This window comes from Lissotriton helveticus, chromosome 9 (assembly GCF_964261635.1).
Source record: "Lissotriton helveticus chromosome 9, aLisHel1.1, whole genome shotgun sequence".
Classification (NCBI taxonomy): Eukaryota; Metazoa; Chordata; class Amphibia; order Caudata; family Salamandridae; genus Lissotriton; species Lissotriton helveticus.
In genome coordinates this window covers 241,480,575-241,499,861 of record NC_136070.1, presented here as the reverse complement: position 1 = coordinate 241,499,861, position 19,287 = coordinate 241,480,575, and the positions used below count along the sequence as shown (strand labels likewise).

The 19,287-nt window shown below is 46.4% G+C and overlaps 1 protein-coding gene across 1 annotated transcript in view; it reads right to left on the bottom strand.

Annotated features, from left to right (window-relative positions):
• The window catches only part of KNL1 (kinetochore scaffold 1), a 579,877-nt gene that overhangs the window by 181,358 nt on the left and 379,232 nt on the right, over positions 1–19,287 (bottom strand). The window contains exon 19 of the mRNA XM_078659817.1: positions 7,505–7,544. Coding sequence (XP_078515943.1) covers positions 7,505–7,544 — 40 coding nt within the window. The remainder of the gene's footprint in view (positions 1–7,504; positions 7,545–19,287) is intronic.

The following is a 19,287-nucleotide window of genomic DNA, read 5'->3' as shown; positions in this document are numbered from 1 at the left end:
CCCCCCGGGCTCACCAAATTCTTTGCGGTTGAGCGGGCTCATAGGGTTCCCGGGGAAGGGCTCAGCTCGGGACCCCCCCAGACCCATTGTGGCCAGATTGTTCCACTTCAGGGACAGGGACGCTATCCTGCAGGCTTCCCGGGACAAAGGCCCGTTGAAGTTCGAGAATTCTACAGTCAACTTCTATCCGGACTTCACTCCATTTGTACAACGGCAGAGGATGGGGTTTCAGGGAGCCAAGAGGCGGTTGAGGGACCTGGGACTCAAGTATGCCATGTTGTTTCCGGCCAGGCTTCGTGTGGAACATGGTGAACGAATGTTTTTCTTTGATCGACCGGACAGTGTCAATGACTGGCTTGACTCCTTGCCCAAAAGGGATGATCGTACTGAGCACCCCGGTGGAGCAGAGGGTGGCGTGTCGGAACAGGAATGATGCTGTGGACCTTGGTGTTTGACCTTCTTGATCCTCTCGGCTGAGTTTGGACTTTGGTTCTTTTGTCTTTATGTTATTGATTGTGCCTGAGGGTGGCGGGGTTACTGGGAACTCGTTCTCCTCCTGGGTTCTTTGTGTAGAGTAGTTACTATGGGGCGACAGGCACACTGCAAGTTGGGGTGGCTTTTGAGTCGTAAGCAGGGGTGCAGGGTGGGGGGCGTTGTAACGGGGTTCAGTTTGGGGGGTGGGGGGGAATGTGTGTGTTTTTTGTCGTCACAAGGCTTCGTATTGTCTCTCCTTTTTTAGCTCATGTAGTTTGGGTTCGTGTGTGGGGCTCCCTGCTCATTCTCGGGGATGGCGGGTGGTGAGTTGAAACTGTTGTCCTGGAATGTTAATGGGTTGGGAGACAGAATAAAGCGAGGGGTGGTCCTGCAGTTCCTCAGACGCCATTCTCCTGCAGGAGACACATCTGATTGGCAACGTGTGTCACGCCTTGAATAGGCGGGGTTATCGCTTAGTCGCTCACTCTGGTTTCACTTCTGGTTCCCGGGGGGTGGGCATCCTTATCCGGTCCTCTCTCCCCTTCGAGATCGATGACGTGATACTTGACGATAGGGGGCGCTATGCCGTCCTCACTGGTAGATGGGAGGGTAAGACTCTCTCCATTCTTTCGATCTATGTCCCTCCGGGCTTGCAGGCCCCGACTTATGTTGATTTGGGTACGGTTATTCTTGGGTTACCCGAGGGTCTTCTTATTCTCGGTGGGGACTTTAACTCCGTGGTCTCTGGTGCTGCGGACCGTTCTCCCCCTCGGGAGTTGGTCAGGTCTCAGATGTGGCTTAGTGATTTCCTGGAGACTTTTGGATTTATTGATAGCTGGAGACTGATGCATCCCACCCAGCTTCAGTATACCTTCCATTCCGGGGCGCATGGTAGTCTCTCCAGGCTCGACTATTTCCTGATGCCATCAGCCCAGTCCTCCTGCATTGATGAGGTTCGACATCTTCCTAGGGGTATATCTGACCATTCTCCTTTGTGGCTTCGGTTTCGGGTTGGAGTTGGTAATGCGGGTAGGTTGGCCCCCATCAACCCTTGGTATTTCCGCAACCCTAAGACCCGTTCTGAATTAGTGAAAACTATTGACCATTATTTCAATGACAATGTGGGGTCTGTTTCTTCATCTGTTTCTTTGTGGGAGGCCTTTAAGACAGTTATCCGAGGGCAGTCACTATCGCTTATTGCTGCTGTTAAGACTGCTAAAAATGAGGAAATTGTGCGTATTGAAAATGATATCACTGCACTTGAGAATGAACTTGGTTCTGAGGTGACACGTTTGGCTTTGCATTCCCTTAGTTTGAAGCAAGCGGACTACAAAGCCCTAGTCACTGATGCGGCGAAGGCGATGTACAGTGAGCAACAGGGCCGGCTGTATGATGTGGGGGACAAGGCTGGTAAACTGATTGCTTGGCTGGATAAGAAAGATAGAGAGAATCGTGTTGTCCCGGTGATTGAGCGGCTGGATGGTGAGCGTGTTGCGGATCCTTCGGGGATTGTTGATTGTTTTGTTGATCATTTTCAGACAGTGTATGCCTCGGTCTCCGACACAGACGAGGATGATTCCCGGTTACTTCTTCGGGACATTGCGTTGCCTTGTCTTTCGGAGGACGATCGAGACCTCATGGACGCGCCTATCACGGTCGATGAGATCGCGAGTGCTATCCGTTCCCTTCGATCTGGTAAGGCAATGGGTCCCAATGGCTTACCTATTGAACTGTATAAGCTATGACCCGATATTGTGGCACCCTATTTAAAGGAGATGTTTCTGGAGGCTTTGGACTCTGGCGCCCTGTCCGCAGATCAGCGACTTGCTACCATTGTGGTTCTCCATAAGGAGGGCAAGCCTCGTGATCGCTGTACTTCCCACAGACCCATTTCACTGCTTAACGCTGAACCCAACATTCTCGCTAAATTGTTGGCCAATCGCTTGGTTGCTGTGATTGGGGACCTGGTCCATCCGGATCAGTCGGGTTTCATCCCGCATCGCAACACCGCCCTTAATCTGCGGAGGCTCCATGGAGTTCTCGCGAGGGCTGCGACGCTTACTGAGTCGGCCATTTTGGTTTCCCTTGATGCTACGATGGCTTTTGATACCATTGAGTGGCCCTATCTTTGGGCTGCTCTTTCGAAGTTTGGGTTCGGCCCGGGGTTCATTGCTTGGGTTAAACTTCTTTATGAGAAGCCCCTGGCTCAAGTGGTGGTCAATGGTAAGGTGTCCGGGACTTTCGCGCTCGGGCGTGGTACCCGGCAGGGCTGTCCGTTATCACCATTACTCTTTGCCCTTGCATTGGAACCGCTGGCTGAGTGGCTCCGTTGGGAGCCTTCCTTAAAGGGCATTCGGTGGTCCCCTGACTTTGAGGATCGTGTCTCGCTTTACGCAGACGACATCTTCCTTTACCTTACCTCCCCTCGGAAATCTCTTAATATGCTTTTCGATGTTCTTACCTCCTTCGGGAAGAACTCGGGTCTCGTCATTAATTGGACCAAATCATGTGTCTACGTTTTGGCTAGGGGTCTTCCCCCCTTGCCTCGTAGATGTCCTATTCAAGTGGCTGAGACTGGCTTTAAATACTTGGGGATTTATATCTCCTTGGATGCCACCGTTCGCTATGAACGCAATTTGTTACCTCCTCTTCAAAGATTGAAGATGGATGTCGCTCGCTGGCGTAAGTTGCCGTTGTCCCCGTTGGGTCGTGCGGCTCTATTTAAAATGATGTCGCTGCCCAGATTTCTGTATGCTCTCCAGAACTCGTTTGATCTTGTTCCCTCTCGGTATTTTCGTGAGGTGGAGGGCTTACAGAGGCGACTGCTCTGGGACGGTCGTGTGCGCATTGCCCTGTCTAAGCTTACCTTACCGTGGTATGACGGAGGTATTGCACTTCCTGACATCAGGCGCTACTATTGGGCTTCCCAGCTGAGCGCGGTTAATCACGCGACGTATGCCCCCGGCCCGGCCCCGGCTTTTGAAATGGATAAACACCTTTTGTCTGGTGGGACTTTCATCAGGGCGCTTTATTCCCGTAGGCTTTGTGGTTCGCTGACTGGACCCACTAGGATAGCGGTGCAAGTGTGGCACGCTGCGAATGCGGCTCTTGGTTGGCGTGACAGATTCACCCGAGCGACCCCCCTGTATGATTCTGAATGTTTGGGCAATTTGTGGCGAACGAAAGGAATTGATAAATGGGACATGATTGGTATTAGCAAGGTGGGGGATCTTTGGTCCAAAGGAGATGTGAAGTCATTTGCGGTGCTACAGGCTGAATACGACCTGGGGGATAGAGAATATTTTCGCTATCTGCAGGTCCGACATGCTCTTTTGTCGGTTTTCACGGTCGGCACGGATCTACCTGAATCTTCTCCCCTTGAGGATCGTTTACTGGACGGACATGTACCTGATAGTACGATTTCCCTGACTTATAAGAAGCTCATAAATAATAGGGCCGATCTGCTTCTGCGCCTCAGGGCCTCGTGGACCGCTGATGGTCTGGAATTGGATGACGAGGACTGGCAATCTGCCTTGTCCTCACCTAAGGAGGTCGCCATCCCAGCTCGCCTCCGATTTGTTCAGCTCAAGATCCTCCATTGTGTGTATGTCACTGGTCCGAGTCTGGTTCGCATGGGTTTCTCTGAGGATGATCGGTGTAAGCGTGGATGCGGTATGCAGGGCACCTTCCTCCATATTCTGTGGGAATGCCCGGTGGTTTGTAAATTCTGGTCTGGTGTACATGCTGTGATGGAAAGGGTGACTGGTGTCGCCCTGCTTCCCGAAGCCAGGCGTTGCCTTCTTAATGTCTGGGAACCAAATGACTACAATACGGCCCAGATTACCTGGGCGACCCTGGGGAATATGATTGTGAAACGTGATATTGCACAGCTGTGTGGTTCTAACAGGCCCCCTCAGTTTCGTCCTGGAAGGAAAACATGGATTGGTGCATGCTTAGGGAAAAGACTGTATATCTGTCGCGAGGTCGACCCAGGAAATGGAGTAGAATTTGGTCACAGTGGAACTCCTATCGTGGAGATATTTGCACCCCCCCCCCCCAGGCTTTGGATCCGGATGTCGCTTTGTCCCCATGATTAGCATTCCATTTATTGGTTTTATGTGTTACTGATTCTCTCCTCGCTGCCCCCCTCCCATTTCCTTTTGTATCCTGCTGGTTTGCTACGGGATATTGCAGTGGAGCGCCTCCTGCGCGGACCCATGGCATGCTGATTTACTGTCCTTATTGCCTTGTGATGTTGTTGTGTGTTTCTGTTTTGTTTCAATAAAAGTTTATTAAAAAAATAAATAAATAAAAATAATAATCCCAAAAATGTATTTGATAGCGCCTGCGTTCTTCCACCCCATTCATTACATTGAGGCATGATCAGCAGTCTCACAAGGCTTTTCATCATGAACTTCACAGAAAGATGTATAATTCGAGATGATAATTTAGAAGATTGCAGTAAACCATCCGGTTTTCCATACACATTCAATATTTTTTTATTTTTACTTCGTTCTTTGAACAGACACCTCTGGAGTGATGGGCCTTTCAAAGATCCTTTCTGAATGTCTGACGTGAAGAGCACAACTGAACCGTACAGCACCAATGATCTTTCAGGTGCCATGCTGGCGGCCATAAACAGGTCCTTATGCCTCACTGTTTATTTCTCTGTTTATAACAATTAATGCGTCTATGGTGGCTCAAGTCAGACTCCCCTTGCCAGATGCCTGCTAACAAATCTTCCTGGTTGTAGTTCGTAGCTTTACAGTGTAATGCATGTTTGGGGGACATTTTTTTTTTTGCCCAACTCCAATTGTGGGTAGCTACCCACTAAAAGGGTGATAAGACCATAAAATAACATTGGGCTTTTGGAGAATTTGGAGCTGCAAGACTGCTTGCATGTCTTTTCCATCATGTTTCTCGTTGAAAATCTGGCAGATTGCAGGATGCAAGTGGAAAAACAAGTCATCTTCTACTATCTGGCTACACCGTTATGTACCTTTTAAACTTCAAGAAGAAGTTCAACAGATTTCTGAAATGTTTGTGGCGACAACAAGGTAAAGTGCTTACCACCTTAGGACTCCATAACAGCACCCAAAAGTCTGATAAGTGACATGATTATCCTTGTTGAAACCCTAGATAGGAAATCACATTTGAAGTTAATACTTTGAGCATCCTATTCAGCAATTGTAGAACTTTAATAAAGTGAACTTCAAAATAAAGACTGAATTAAAAATAACAGGGTTAGAAACAAAATCTCGGATCTAGAAATGAAAAGGTTAAGGAACAAAAAATATAGCATGTAGAGTGGGAAGTTAGTTACTTGAGAGAATGACCTTTGGTTATGGTTAACCCAGCGGTAGAGCCAGAAAGGTCATTAAAGTTAGTGTAATGGAGCACATGACATAAGCAATTTGACACAAAAGTTTCCACTTTTGTTTCAATTTTCAATATTGAGTGAAAGGAGAATGATTCGAGATGGTGGAGCCCTGTATAGACAATGGAACAAAGATAACGTATAATAAGTTGCTGCATCAATATCTTCTGTATTTGAAAAGCGGTAATTAACTGTTCCTTTCTTTTCTTACAAAAAGGATAAAATATTGGAAAGCGATAATCACATTCCTATGTCTGTTTACTTTAATCAGGAAAGCACTTCTACCACCCTTTGCATAATAACATAGGTTTACAGATGTGTAGCGAAGTAGTTTTCCACTAAGGAGTTCCAACTGGCCTCAAAGAGACAATGTGAGCAGAGATCAAGTTGTCTATGTCACTTGAAAACCTAGAGGTGCAAACTCCACGATTGATAACTACCTATTTAAAAGGTTATATTATTTTTCCCCTCCAGCCACTGCCTCAGCACGACCAATTCTATTAATAAGTTACACTAGGGAAGTGTAATGGGAAAGACATGCACAACACGGCCTCTACTCCTTCAGCCCTCCTTCTACCAACTGGATATTACAAATTATATTTACCAAGTGTCCTGCCATCCACCCCCCCCCCCACACCACACCCATGTTCAACTTTCAACTCCACCATCATTGTTGGTGCCTTCTTCATTCCCAAACAAAGAATACCTGGTGCTAAGGCACTCTCTCACACCACTTCCAAAACAATATCTTTTACCTGTCCTAATAGTTAAAACATTGGTCCATGGCATCTTACCACCATTACTCACCAAATGCTGCACATTATATCCCCTCACCCCATTCGCCACTCATAGAGTAAAGAGCTGGCACTGTGTTGACAGTGGCTAGTCAGAGCGACTTGGAATCCCTAGTCATTGTAGGTCTGAACAGGCCTGCACTGATGGGGGAAGGCGGTGGCTGGTGCTCCCCAAGGTCAGTGGAGACACGTGTGAGAGGACAGATATGACAGACTGTGAACAACTATTCCCACCTCCTTCCTTGGGTCGTTGGAGACCCAATGAAAGAAAGAGCATCACTGTTTTTCTGAACACCAACTTCTGGGTCTGATTTTTCGCTCCTCAGATGCAAGAGCAGTGAATTCTTGATTTTCAAACTAATCACAATATAGGCTTCCAGTGGAAGCTATTCATAACATTGTGTTGGTGTGCGAACAAAGGGGCCAAGAACTGCTCCACATGGTTTGTTTCCGTCCAGTCACCACAATCAAATCAGTCTACTCTCAGTGAAATGTTATTGTGTTTCATACTTAGACTATGAAATCAAGAGTCCAAAACACACCATAGAAGAGTTTAACACCTAAAGAAATGACGCAAAGTAGCGCAGAGCCTCCTGGAAGGATGCCAATAATTGGTGCAGAAGTCTGAGGAATTCCCAAGGAGGCTCCTTTGTGGCAGCAGTATGAGAGGCAAAGCAAGGCACTGCAGGTGCGTTGTCCTGCTATTGCGCCCCTCCGCAGGCTTTAGCATGTCAATTTAGGGAGAAAAAACCCATACATTTTACATTCTTTATCCATACAAATTATGTTCTAAATAGCATGAATGTAGGATTTATCACAGCACTGTCCATAGAATACAAACAAAAAATGTCATTCTAACCTGTTGTACGTGTATTCACTAGATTTCAGGTTCTCCAGCTCTAAATGGTTACGGGGAAAAAGGTGAAAATACAATTTAACACTCCATCTGCCAAAACCATAAAGCAGACTTTACAAAGTAATTAGCACAAAAGGAAACAATCACAACACTTTACAATGCTGACCATTAATAGATTTCCGGATTTAATATTCTCATGTAGTACACAGAAAGGCAAAAATCCATCATTTGTTCATGTAGAAGAGATGACTAATTTACTTATCCAATGCAAAAGAACATATCCACAAGTTCTTTACACACTGATGTCCCCCAACTACTTTTATGAAAATATATCCTCCACAACCCCAATTAAGAAGGCACTACAAAAGAGTTCTTTATAAGACTATTAGTGTGGCTAAATCTCTAAAATGATGCTCTTGACTGCAAGACAATTTTTCACAAACCATCATGCCAAACTGAATCTGTTTATCAAAGCATCATTAAGGATTTCTTGGTGGCAAAGAGAAGTTATATGACTAACTCTTGCATGCGAAACAATAAAGAACACATGCACTTTACTTGCGAACCCAGGTGAAAACCATATGGAGCATCAGGAACTATGTCAAACATATCTAGAGCAAATAGCGGTCCCTCTACAAAGGTTTTTCAAAGAAAATAGGTCAGGGTTTGTCCAGTGGCCCATGCCTTTCCTTCGTGCACTTTAATTGCATGCTACTTAGGGATTCCGAAAGACCTTGTATTTACACATGAACACAGGTCTACTGAAAAACTTTGTTAAAGCAAAATAAAAGTTATGTAATCAAAAAAAATATTATTTGTTAATAAACAACTTTCAAATTCTCCAACAACACCTCAATTGAAGGGAAGTAATGGCTACTACACAATACCTAAAAACCTCTGAAAATGTACATTTACTCTGGGCAATAAAACCATTCTTGTTGTATGTTTCCCCTCCCTAGGCTCCGCTCTGTGCGTGGCTACGCCAGGGCGTTGTAGCAGACCCTATGATGAAGCATGTCACACACATTTGTGTGTGAGTGAGGGCAATTTTTTCAAACATATGAGCTTGTCACTGTTTGTATATTCCATTATTTGTGGTTTTGTCCTCTCCACCCCTGTATGTGTGTATTATAATAAAACCATAAACCCACCCCATCATCCCCAAAGCAATGATACAGAGTTGAAATGTTGTTAAAATGGGCATATTATGTCCTATCTGTATGTTCACGAGAGAATGACCCTTTAGGATGTTGCACTAACTCAGTTGCGTGGCAAGGAGTTAAGAAAATAAGAGGAAGTTTCTTCAGATGACTTGTTGATATTGAGACTACCTCCTATGTGGATTATGAATGGAAATTTTAACAAGCACCTATAATGCTGAAAACTATTGGGAGACCAGAAATAGTTCAACAATGTATATGCTTTGCTGCAACAACGGTTTGTGCTATATTGTTAGCACGTTTTCATGTTCTTAGTATTTGTCCATGAGACAATGTGAATATAGGTCTTTAACCAAAGACCCTGATGAAATAAAGATATATTTTTTGTATGGCATTTCTACAAAACTATTGTATTAGAGAATTGTGTTTAATTAAATCAGGGTTGTGTTTAAATGTTTCATTGTGAATAATTATTATATGTTCTAATTGATCCTGATAACATAACGTCGTTTCGATGTTGTGACATGTAAATACCAACAATAATTTTATGGTTTCCACAAATGCCGTTGGCCTGCTTTGCATGCACAAATGGTATTTAGCACAATAAAGCGTGCACTATTACCTGTGCCAAAGCTGGGGGAAAAGTACCAAAAAGGATTGTTTTTTGTAAAGAATTCCTACAGGAGACACAGAATTCAATGTAACTGTAGGAAGCTGGCTCTTTATGCAATACTAGCAGCCCGCCCCGACGTCGTCCGGGGGCAATGAGGCTTTAGGGCCAACCGCCCGCCCTGGCCCCCGCCCGCCCCAACATTGTCCGTGTCCCGGAGCCGGAGCCTTAACTCAGCCGCCGTTCTTCAGGGCCAACCGCCCGCCCCAGCCCCCTCCCGCCCCGACATTGTCCGTGTCCCGGAGCCTTACCTGAGCCGCCGCTCCTCCCCGTGCTCCTGACTTCACCACCGCTCCTCGCTGCTCGTCACCGCTTCTCCCCGCCTGTCCTCCTCCCCGCCTGTCCGCCGCTCCACCCCGCGCTCATGTCCGCCACTCCTCCTCGTCAGCACGCACGTCGCAGCCAGCGCTACGTCGCGGCCGGCGCTACTTCCAGGGGACTATTTTTTTATGTTACATTTTTTAAATAACGTTTCATTTTTACTTTATATAGCCTATGTCCATCTGCACACCCTGACAATTCCAACGATGTATCGGGTGTGTGGATTGGCGCTGTGGTTCCCCAGTTTACCCGTCTCAAAGCTTCAAAGTTCTTCCTTTATTATAGTAGTATAGATCAAAAATCTATATACTGTGTAAAGAGTGTCCATGGGTTCCCCTACTCGTGAACAGGGGCTTGCTATGCAATCCCAAATTTCTCTATTAGGGGTAGTGAGGCAAGTACGTTTTTAAATATAACTTTTCACTTTAAAGCGGACACAGTGCAATTTCTGAATTTTGCGATGTTATTCTATGGAAGGAAGAACAAGTTCTGCAAAAAGGTACAGTGCATCCACTTACAGCACTAATCTCCAGGAGTTAAGGTGAGTGGTGGGCAAGGTCCAAGGCAGCACCGACACTACACCACCAGCGGCACAAGGGCGGCCGAGTGCAGGGTGCAAATTAGCATTGGGAGCCCAATGAAATTCAATGGGGGATTGATCACTGTAAAAAGAGACTGCAGACTCTGGCCAGGAAGACAGTTGGGGTGAACCAACAGGGGGTTTAAGGCTTGCAATGCTCTGCAACCTAGGAACACCTGGGGTCCTCTTCTCCACAGCTTAGGGGCGATGGATGCAGAGGTGTCTTTAGGCTTCGTTTTTTTCTTACAGGGAGCAGTTGCGTTGAGGGCGCCTGTGTGCAGAGGCTGCAGGTGACATCGGGGAGTCCATGTGGGGTAAAACCACAATTGACTCTAGCTCTGGAGGGCTGGGGAACCTTGTTGGAGCCGGTGCCGGTTCAACTCAGGCCAGAGGAGACCGGTGCAGTTGTGGCTTTGGGTCTCAGGTTTTAGTGGTTCGAGAGGCCTCTGAGTTATCCTTTGGAGTTGCTGCAGGAAGCATGGAACCATTCCGCTGTTCTTCAGGAGGTCTTGGTCTTTACTGAAGGCAGGCAGTCCTCCCAGGTCTTGGAGGTACACAGATGCAGGATGAGTCATCTTTGGTGCGGGTTCGACAGATAGCAGACAGAACAGCAGGACTGGGGCCACATCAGGTGCTCTCTTCAGTCTTTTGTGGCTCTTAGTGTCCTCCTTCGTAGGTCATCAGGATCTGCTTCCCTGGTGCAAGAGACTCCCCTAAATTCTGAATTCAGGGCATTAGGTGAGTGTAGGTTAGTAGCCCATGGGCTACTGAGCATTAGGGTACTATGCCACCTATATGACCACTTCCTGTGGGGAGTGGGCATAACACTGTTCCAGAATTCCTAAGTATGCCATCACAAAATGGATGCTTCTGAAAAATTGTGTCCAGCTCACACTACCCCATCCTAGAGGTGGTGCTTTCCTGGAGGTGGCACACCTACCTGACTAGATTAGTTTCCCCCCTGCCCAGGTGCCAAGGGTGCTTTGGACAGGGAGGGTGGCTTCCTCTCATGTGAGAGGAGCCAGATTAACATTCCAAAAGTGGCAGCTTCTTTGAAGCTTGCCCCCCCCCCCCCCAAGGAGGCTAATCAGAAGGTCATCCTGTGGGAAGGGGCGTTACAATATTTTCCCGAACAGGCTTTTGCTCTAGGTCTTATGACAGCAGTGGCTCTCAACCCCAGGAGGTCAGAACAGCGTCTCGGACGCTAGGCTGGCAGAAACCAGTCAGCAAGCACACCAGAAGCTGGTAGGTTTTCAGGGGGCACCTCTAGGGTGCCCTTTCGGTGTATGTATTGGTAAATCCAACACTAGCATCAGTGTGGGTTTACCAGTAAGAGAAGTTTAATACCAGACATCGCTATTTTCAGTGAAGCCATTGTGTAGCTGGGGAACTCATTTTCACCAGAGTTCAGCACATGTTTTAAAATGGCTTCTCTGGTCACTTGTAGTAGCAAAAATAGAACTGACCAGTACAGGGGCATATCTGCTCATGCAGGTATACCCTCACATGTAATATTCAGCGCCACCCTGCCTTAGGGCTGTTAAACCTGCTGTAGGGGTGAATTACAAATATTCCATCCAGTGGTAGGGGACATGGCACACAGGGATGTGTGACAAAGGCGTATTTTCACTTTTGTCTTCGCCAAGACACACAGCCTGTAATGGCTGTCTTTCATGTGCCTGTAAGGGGTCTCTTAGGGTAGTATAATTTGTGCTGCTGCCTTTAGGGACCCTCTTTAGCACCTAAGGCCCTAGGTACCAGGACTACCATTTACAAGGGCCTTAGAGTGTTCTAAATTGTACGTTTCTGGGAGGAAGAACATTTGTACTGGGAACCTGGTTAGTAAGAACCCTGTACACTTCAGTCAGAGGTGCGTCAAATACATACCAGTCAAAACGTGGGGAAGTACTGCAACAAGTACCCAGCTTCCTACAGTGACGAACAGTGAGATGAAGGAGTGCTTCATTCACCAAAATGAAATAACTGCCTAGAAGCCAAAGTGATAAACCAAACAGACAACAGAAATGCTCTTCTGGGCAGAGCCATAGCCGTGGCCCATGACTTATTTTTAAAGCTTAAGAATGTCATGCAAACAGCTGTGCTTGCCTAGCCAGACTTAAAACCCCTTGTTCCCCACCTCTTCTCACCTCCCCAAGCTCAAGACCTCCCCTTCACTTCACTGAGAAAGACATTGCCATAACCATTCTATGTGTTACATGGACTTGCCCAAGTGTAGGCTGTTTATCATTAGTGTTCACCTACATCACTCAATCCTCTTTTAGGTCTACCCCCACAGTAACAACTCTGTTGTATTGTGATTATTCTGAGAACACTAATATTCTGGGCAGGTGAGTTTCCTGAATTCTGTGCTTAACGTTTGCAATTTAGTCCCAGTCTGAATCCTAGTTTGTTCCTTGGTTGTGTTTCCAAAAATACCTTTTTCATAAGCTCACAAAACAGTAAAGCTGGGCTATGGAATAGGAGAATGAGTTTTTTTAAATTTTTTGTTTTGTTTTTATTGGCATTTTAGAAAACCAAGATACATTTCCAATTGCAGGAGTCATTTAAAATAGGAACACATGTAAATACAGCACTGTCTTATTCAATAGAGAACTGCTCAGCAAAACCACTATGAATGCATTACACCCTGAGTGAGGCAGCCGCCAGGCCAGCATGCATAATAAAATGTGTTAAAAGCTGTAGGGTTCAAGGACAGTAGCGCGTGGCACACATGAATATGGGACCTTTAGTCTGGATTAGCAGTATAAATTAATGCCAAGGGTGATAGCCATGACAGGTGAGTCTGCGTTTCGTTGTCGGAGATAGGCATTGAAGGGTTCCCAGACATCCTTCAGGCAGGATCATAGTGAAATGAGTTCCCAGAATGTGGAGCATTGTTTGCAATAGTAGGACACATCTATTAACCAGGTCTGGATTGTTGGGGCTGGTTTCCTTCCCCAATGTATTTCAAACCTTCGCTTGGCCAAAAGAAATAGCATAGCATTCGAGTCTGCGGTGGGCTTTCGGTATCTATTTCAAGTATCCAAATAGGGCAATCAGCAGACTGAGGAGTATTGGTGTGCCGATAATGTCTTGCAGTATGTTTAAGAACTTGCACTTGTAACCTACGACTTTAGGAAAGTTCCACGCAAGATGTATAAAGGTGGCCTGCGTTGCGTGGCAGCGCAGGCAGTGCAAATCGGAAGACGACCAATCTTGGAAAGCTGTGCTGGCGTGCGGTATAACCGGTGTATGCATTTGAAAGGTGCAGCCGGCAATTAGGTAATAGCATCTTTAACTGGCCCCAACAAAACACCCATGGGGAATCAGACAGGAGGTAGTCTAGATCTGAGTTTCAGGCCTCACGGGCATTCAGGACAAGGATTGGATGGGCGTGTTGCCATGTGTATAGAGATATGGGTTATGAACTTGTGCTGTGAAGGGTTAGTATACATGTATTCCAAAGGAGTGAGGGTTGCCGGCAGAGCAGAAAAGGTACTATGGAGAGCACTGTATGCCGCTACCAGTTGAAAGTATAGGAAAGTTTCGAGCTGCGCAGGGCCAGATGCAGCTGTAGCTGTCGGAGGGGGGAGGAAGTGGCCATCGGGTATATACCCGCAAAGGTTTTAATGCCCATTGTGGTTGCCCATCCGATTGCACGCTTATCTTGTAGTGGGGGTAGTAAGGGGTTGTTGGCTACAGGGATTTAGGGAGCATGTAGTATAGGGGGGCCGACCTGCTTTCTGAGTCGGTCTCACGCCCAGTGTAAGTTTCCCACAGTGTCAATTTCAGCTCTGGGAGTCTTGTAGCGGAGGAACAGTGCTGTTGTGAGAGGCCAGGGGGAGACTTTATGGCATCTATGGCCAAGAGTGTGTGGAATGGTGTGGGATGGAGCCAGTAATGTAAGAATTGGGCCTGCGATAACGAGGCATAAAGCGACATAACTGGTGCTACTAGGCCCCCTTGTGAGTGTGGTAATGTAAGCAATTCATAGGAAGCTCAAACTAACTATATCAAATTGGACCGTAATCGCTTGTGGTGAATGGGACTGGGATATTTATGAATAGATACAGGAATTTGAGGAGTATGATCATTTTTGCCTTCGCGATGCAGCCTACCTTAGTTAAAGGAAGTATGTGTGTCATAATTCCATACCGGAACCCGGTCTTCTATCCAGTCGACTACGCAGCCATAGTTGGCGTGCCACACCTCCTCTGATTCCCTGCTTAGCCATATTCCCATGTATTTGGTCAGGCTGGTTGTTCATTTTACGGGGTATTCTCTGGGGAAATGCACAGTGGCGTCACTTAATGGAAAAAGGACAGACTTGGACCAACTTTTTTGGATACTTGAGTATCTTCCAAATCGAACCACCTCGCACGTCAGTAGGGCCAGGTTAGTCTGGGGGTCGTGTGCGTCTATGGTGATGCCTGCATAGAAGGAGATCACTAATCCCCTTGATATAAACGCTATACCCTTGAGTGCGTGGTGTTGTCGCAGCCTAGCAGCTAGGGACTCCATGATGAATAAAAGCAGCAAGAGCGGGCATCCTTGCCTAGTGCCCCACATGACTGGAAATGGTTCGGCGACAAGGCCATTGAGTCGCACGCGGGCCGCCGGAAGGGTGTATAGGAGTTGGATTTGTTTAATAAACAGATGGCTAAGGCCCAGTCACTGAAGCAATGGAAAAAGATATGCTCACTCAAGCGAAACGTACGCCTTTGTGGCGCCCAATAGTGCGGGCGCGGCTGGTATTACTTGTGCAAGTAGTGCATTACTGCAAAAATAGAGCGGAGATTGTGTGAAGTTGAACGGCTCGGAACAAAGCTGGACTGGTCCGGCTGGATGATCAATGACAAGGGTAGCAGTCGTTTCGCCAAAACCTTTGCAAAAATCTTATCGATTTTTATTAAGGATAACAGGCGATAAGAGTCGTATTACTCAGCTGGCTTGTCGGATTTAAGCAATGCAACTAGGACAGCCTCTCGTAAAGAAGGGTGGAGCGAGTGAGCCCACCGCCAGTAAATCCTTGTACATATCTAGGAGACGGGGAGCCTGGATCTGGGAATATTCTTTATGGAAGGCCATCTAGACCCGGGGCTTAGCGAGTCTAGGTATTCCCGATGGTTACTGTCTAGCCATAATAGTTGTGCAGTGTCTAATAAAGCCTTGAGCTCCCCAGAGCGGACTATGGGGGTGCTGATGTATAATTGAGCATAAAAAGAGGGCATAACATTCAAGACACTGGGTGGGGAGGAACTAATTTGGCCCTCTGCATTATATAGCTCCAATACATAAGTGAAGGCATGTGGTTTACAGAGTAGCCCTACTAACGATTTCCCGGGGCAGTATCCCTCACCATACCGTCGAGCTTGGGCCTCTTTGCCAAGATAGTGTGTTTCACGAGTGGCTTCCTCTTGATACTCTCATTTTGTCACGGATGATGGCCACTACGGAGGCCTCCTGGGTATAAGAACATTTCGAATCTAGGACGCTGTCGCCTCAAATCTGGAGAGTGACCCACGTATAGCTTTGAGGACGCTGTGTTGCTTAGCAATGTAGTCACCTTGTATGACCACCATAAAAGCCTCCCATAGCACTAAGGGAGACTGCACTGAGCCTGTATTCTGCTCAGAGTATTTGATAATGGCCATCCGTATTTCCTCCCAAAATACAGCATCTTGCAATGCGCTTAGTGGCAGGTGCCAGGTGAATGCCCAAGGTAGTTTGAGGGAGCTGCAAGGCGGGTTTAACCGGAGCATGTTTGAACAGTGTGTGGAAGGGGAGTTGTTGATCTGGTCCAGGTTTGTGCATCTTTGGAAAATATACAAAGCTGGAAATCAAAGCATAGATGCCTGCACAAGTTCAAAAAATCCCTTATCAGTATTAAAGAAGCACAGAGGTGCAAACACAGGCTGGAGGCACAATTCCCTATACCTCCTAAATTCAGAAGCTGATTCAAAGAACCTAGCATTCCTCAGATATACATTAACATGTTAGCCCAGCACACTCAATATACAAATGTCACAAAATATACAATCAGTAATACAGAAATTTTTCAAAGGCGAGTCGATGTTGGATTTCAGTTCATTCTTTAAAAAACTTTTGAAACCGCCAAAGCGTTTCGTCCCATCCAGGGACTTCTTCAGGGCTCGCAACGTAAAGTACAAGTATTCCAATTGTTAACGCGCTATCTGGATTTGTGATACAACGGACTTTGCAGAGGACCCTTGATGGACCGGGACAACTCTACCCGGGACTTTGTGCTGATCAAAACAAGAAAAATTACCTGCTAAAACTACATGGAAACTAACTATTAAGGAAGCGCTTTAAATCTGAAAAATCTTCCATTCTGACCCAATGAGGAATTGACAATTAGAATAATTGTACTTTACGTTGCGAGCCCTGAAGAAGTCCCTGGATGGGACGAAACACGTTGGCAGTTTCAAAAGTTTTTTAAAGAATGAAAAATAAAGAATGAACTGAAATCCAACATCGACTCGCCTTCGAAAAATTTCTGTATTACTGATTGTATATTTTGTGACATTTGTATATTGAGTGTGCTGGGCTAACATGTTCTTGTGCATCTTTGGAGATCAACCAAAAGTCGACCCTTGACCATGTGCGGAGATGCATGTTCCTTCATGAGCATCACGATGCATGAGGTGCCAGATATCTTACAAGTGATTGCCAGATCAGTGTGTGCACCTGAGGATGGGTGCGTCTGGAGAATCCGGATCTATCCATCGCATCTTCTGGCAGGGCATTAAAGTCTACACTCCACAGTACTGTCTGAGTGCCAAAGACTGATATTAGTTTCCACGCCTCAGAGAAACACTCCGGATCGTCAGTTTAAGGCCCGTACAGTACGGCTAGGATCAATGGGTATTTATTAAGTGTGCCTACTAATATGACATAAGGTACTTCTTTGTCGCTGAGGCAATGTGTGGTCAGGCATGGTTGGCCTTTTTTGTAGTACTATTGAGACACCCCTCGCATAGCTGGAGTATGTTGAGGAATAAGTTTCCACCCAACCACATGCATGAAGCCCAGGGGCTGGAGCGTTGGCCAGATGAGTCTCTTCTAAGAATCAGATACCGATTTTATGTCTGGTATGGCAGGCGTGAACTAGTTCTGCTTTCCTACGGTCATTAAGGCCAAGCACATTCCATGGGAGGCAGGGCACGCAGGCCATGCCATCTTCCCCGCTCAGAGATGGTGTGGAATTGGCTTATGTAGTGGGTCTGCATGGAGGGTAAGTGCAGTGTGCAGTAGGAAATCTCACGACAAAGTAACAGTGCATGGCATTGAGCCAACAGTATTTCAAATCACCCAAAAAAACCAGTCCCTTGTCACTTTGACTGACTGAAACAGATATACAATATTAGGTCAAGGCATTCCTCCGGAAACGCATACTCCAGGAGACAACCATTGAAAGACCCTCGTCCACCCTTCTTTCCCCTTGAGTTAGAACTAGCAAGACCCCTTCCTCCCACACACCCACACCAACCCAACCAAACAGGTTGTGAGATCCCTCCCAGTTAGCTAGAGAAAGAAAGACAAAAAGAAGAACTAGCGCAACAAATGGTGTCACCAGGCAAACTACCCCACATTGCGGCTGGGTGGCCGAGCTGTTGGGTCAAGGAGGATCCCAAGCAATATGGAAGCATACATGTGTGTGCGCAACAAGGTGAACAGAAAAATGTAACATTACTGGCAGCAGTAGCTCATCTCTTGTATCGAATTCGGTGGTTCATTTGGGGCACAGCACACCACCAGCCCTGCCAGGTGACAAGGTGACCATGTAGAATGTACCGAGGGAAGAGTCAGTCATTATCACTTAGCTGCGCTTCTGTTGAGGAAGCGCTGGGGAACGAGGAGTCTTGGAGGTCAGTTTGGCAAATTTTAGCGCCGATTTGGCTTCAGTGAAGAAATGCATTTTGCCTTCGAAGGAGATCCTCAGATTGGCGGGTTACAAAAGTGCGTATGGTACTCCAGCTTGTTGTAGGGTCCTCTTGGCCGGTAGAAAGTTTGGACGGGCTGCCTGGACTGCCATGGTAAAATCCGGATAGGAGATGTTATTGCCTTGGTGTTGGGCCAGCTTGAGGACCACATCATGGTCCAGATAGTTTAGCAGGTGGGCAACAATGGGGCAGGGAGGGGCCTGGGAACTAGCGATCTGTGGACTCTCTCCTTGATGATGACCTGAGATAGATCCGCTCCAAAGATGTATTGCAGTAGGGTCTCGACAAAGTCGTCCATTTTAGAAATGGCAGTGTGTAGGAAGCTGGTTCTGTATATACTATACCAAAGTAAGGTATAGTGTGCACAGAGGCCAGTGGATCCCTAGAGGTATAGCAGAGGCTAAAGTAGATAATCCCTTACTCTCTTTTGTGGTAGTCTGGTTGAGCAGTCAGGCTTATTAGGAGGGCAGTGATAAGCATTTTTTGTACACACTCAGGCAAGAAATGATATCACACACTCAAAGACTGAACCCAGACCAATTGTTTGAATAAAAAGTTATTTTGTTTAATTTCTAGAACCAAGATTAACTTAGTAGCAGGTAATTAAACTCTTCATACAATATGACTTTTCAAAATACAGTGAACACTGGTTTCTTACGAACATTCAGATTACTTTTTCAACTGAGAAAACTATTTGTAAACTGTTCAAAAATGCTTGCAATTACTTTTCGATTACTTTTTTGGTTTGACTTGAAACACACTCCTAACACAGTTTAAGCAAGTTAACTCTTGTGAAAGCAATAGGTTAATTTTCGTGAAGTACAAGACAGTTCAACACAATAATTTTCAAAAAGAACCTCACCATTCAGTCCTATGGAGAAAAACGAGGTGCTATGTTTACAGGTAAGTAGACTGTTTTGGAATAGGAGTTATGGAGTGCAGAACCAAGGTTCACCAAGGCTCAGGTTGGCATTAATGGGGCACCCCCAGCTGCACTAGGGCAGGCGGGTGCAGAGCGCAGGGTGCCAATATTAGCAAATGGGGCACGTTGGTTCGGGGCTGCTCACAGGCAGGCCACTTGGTCTAAGGAG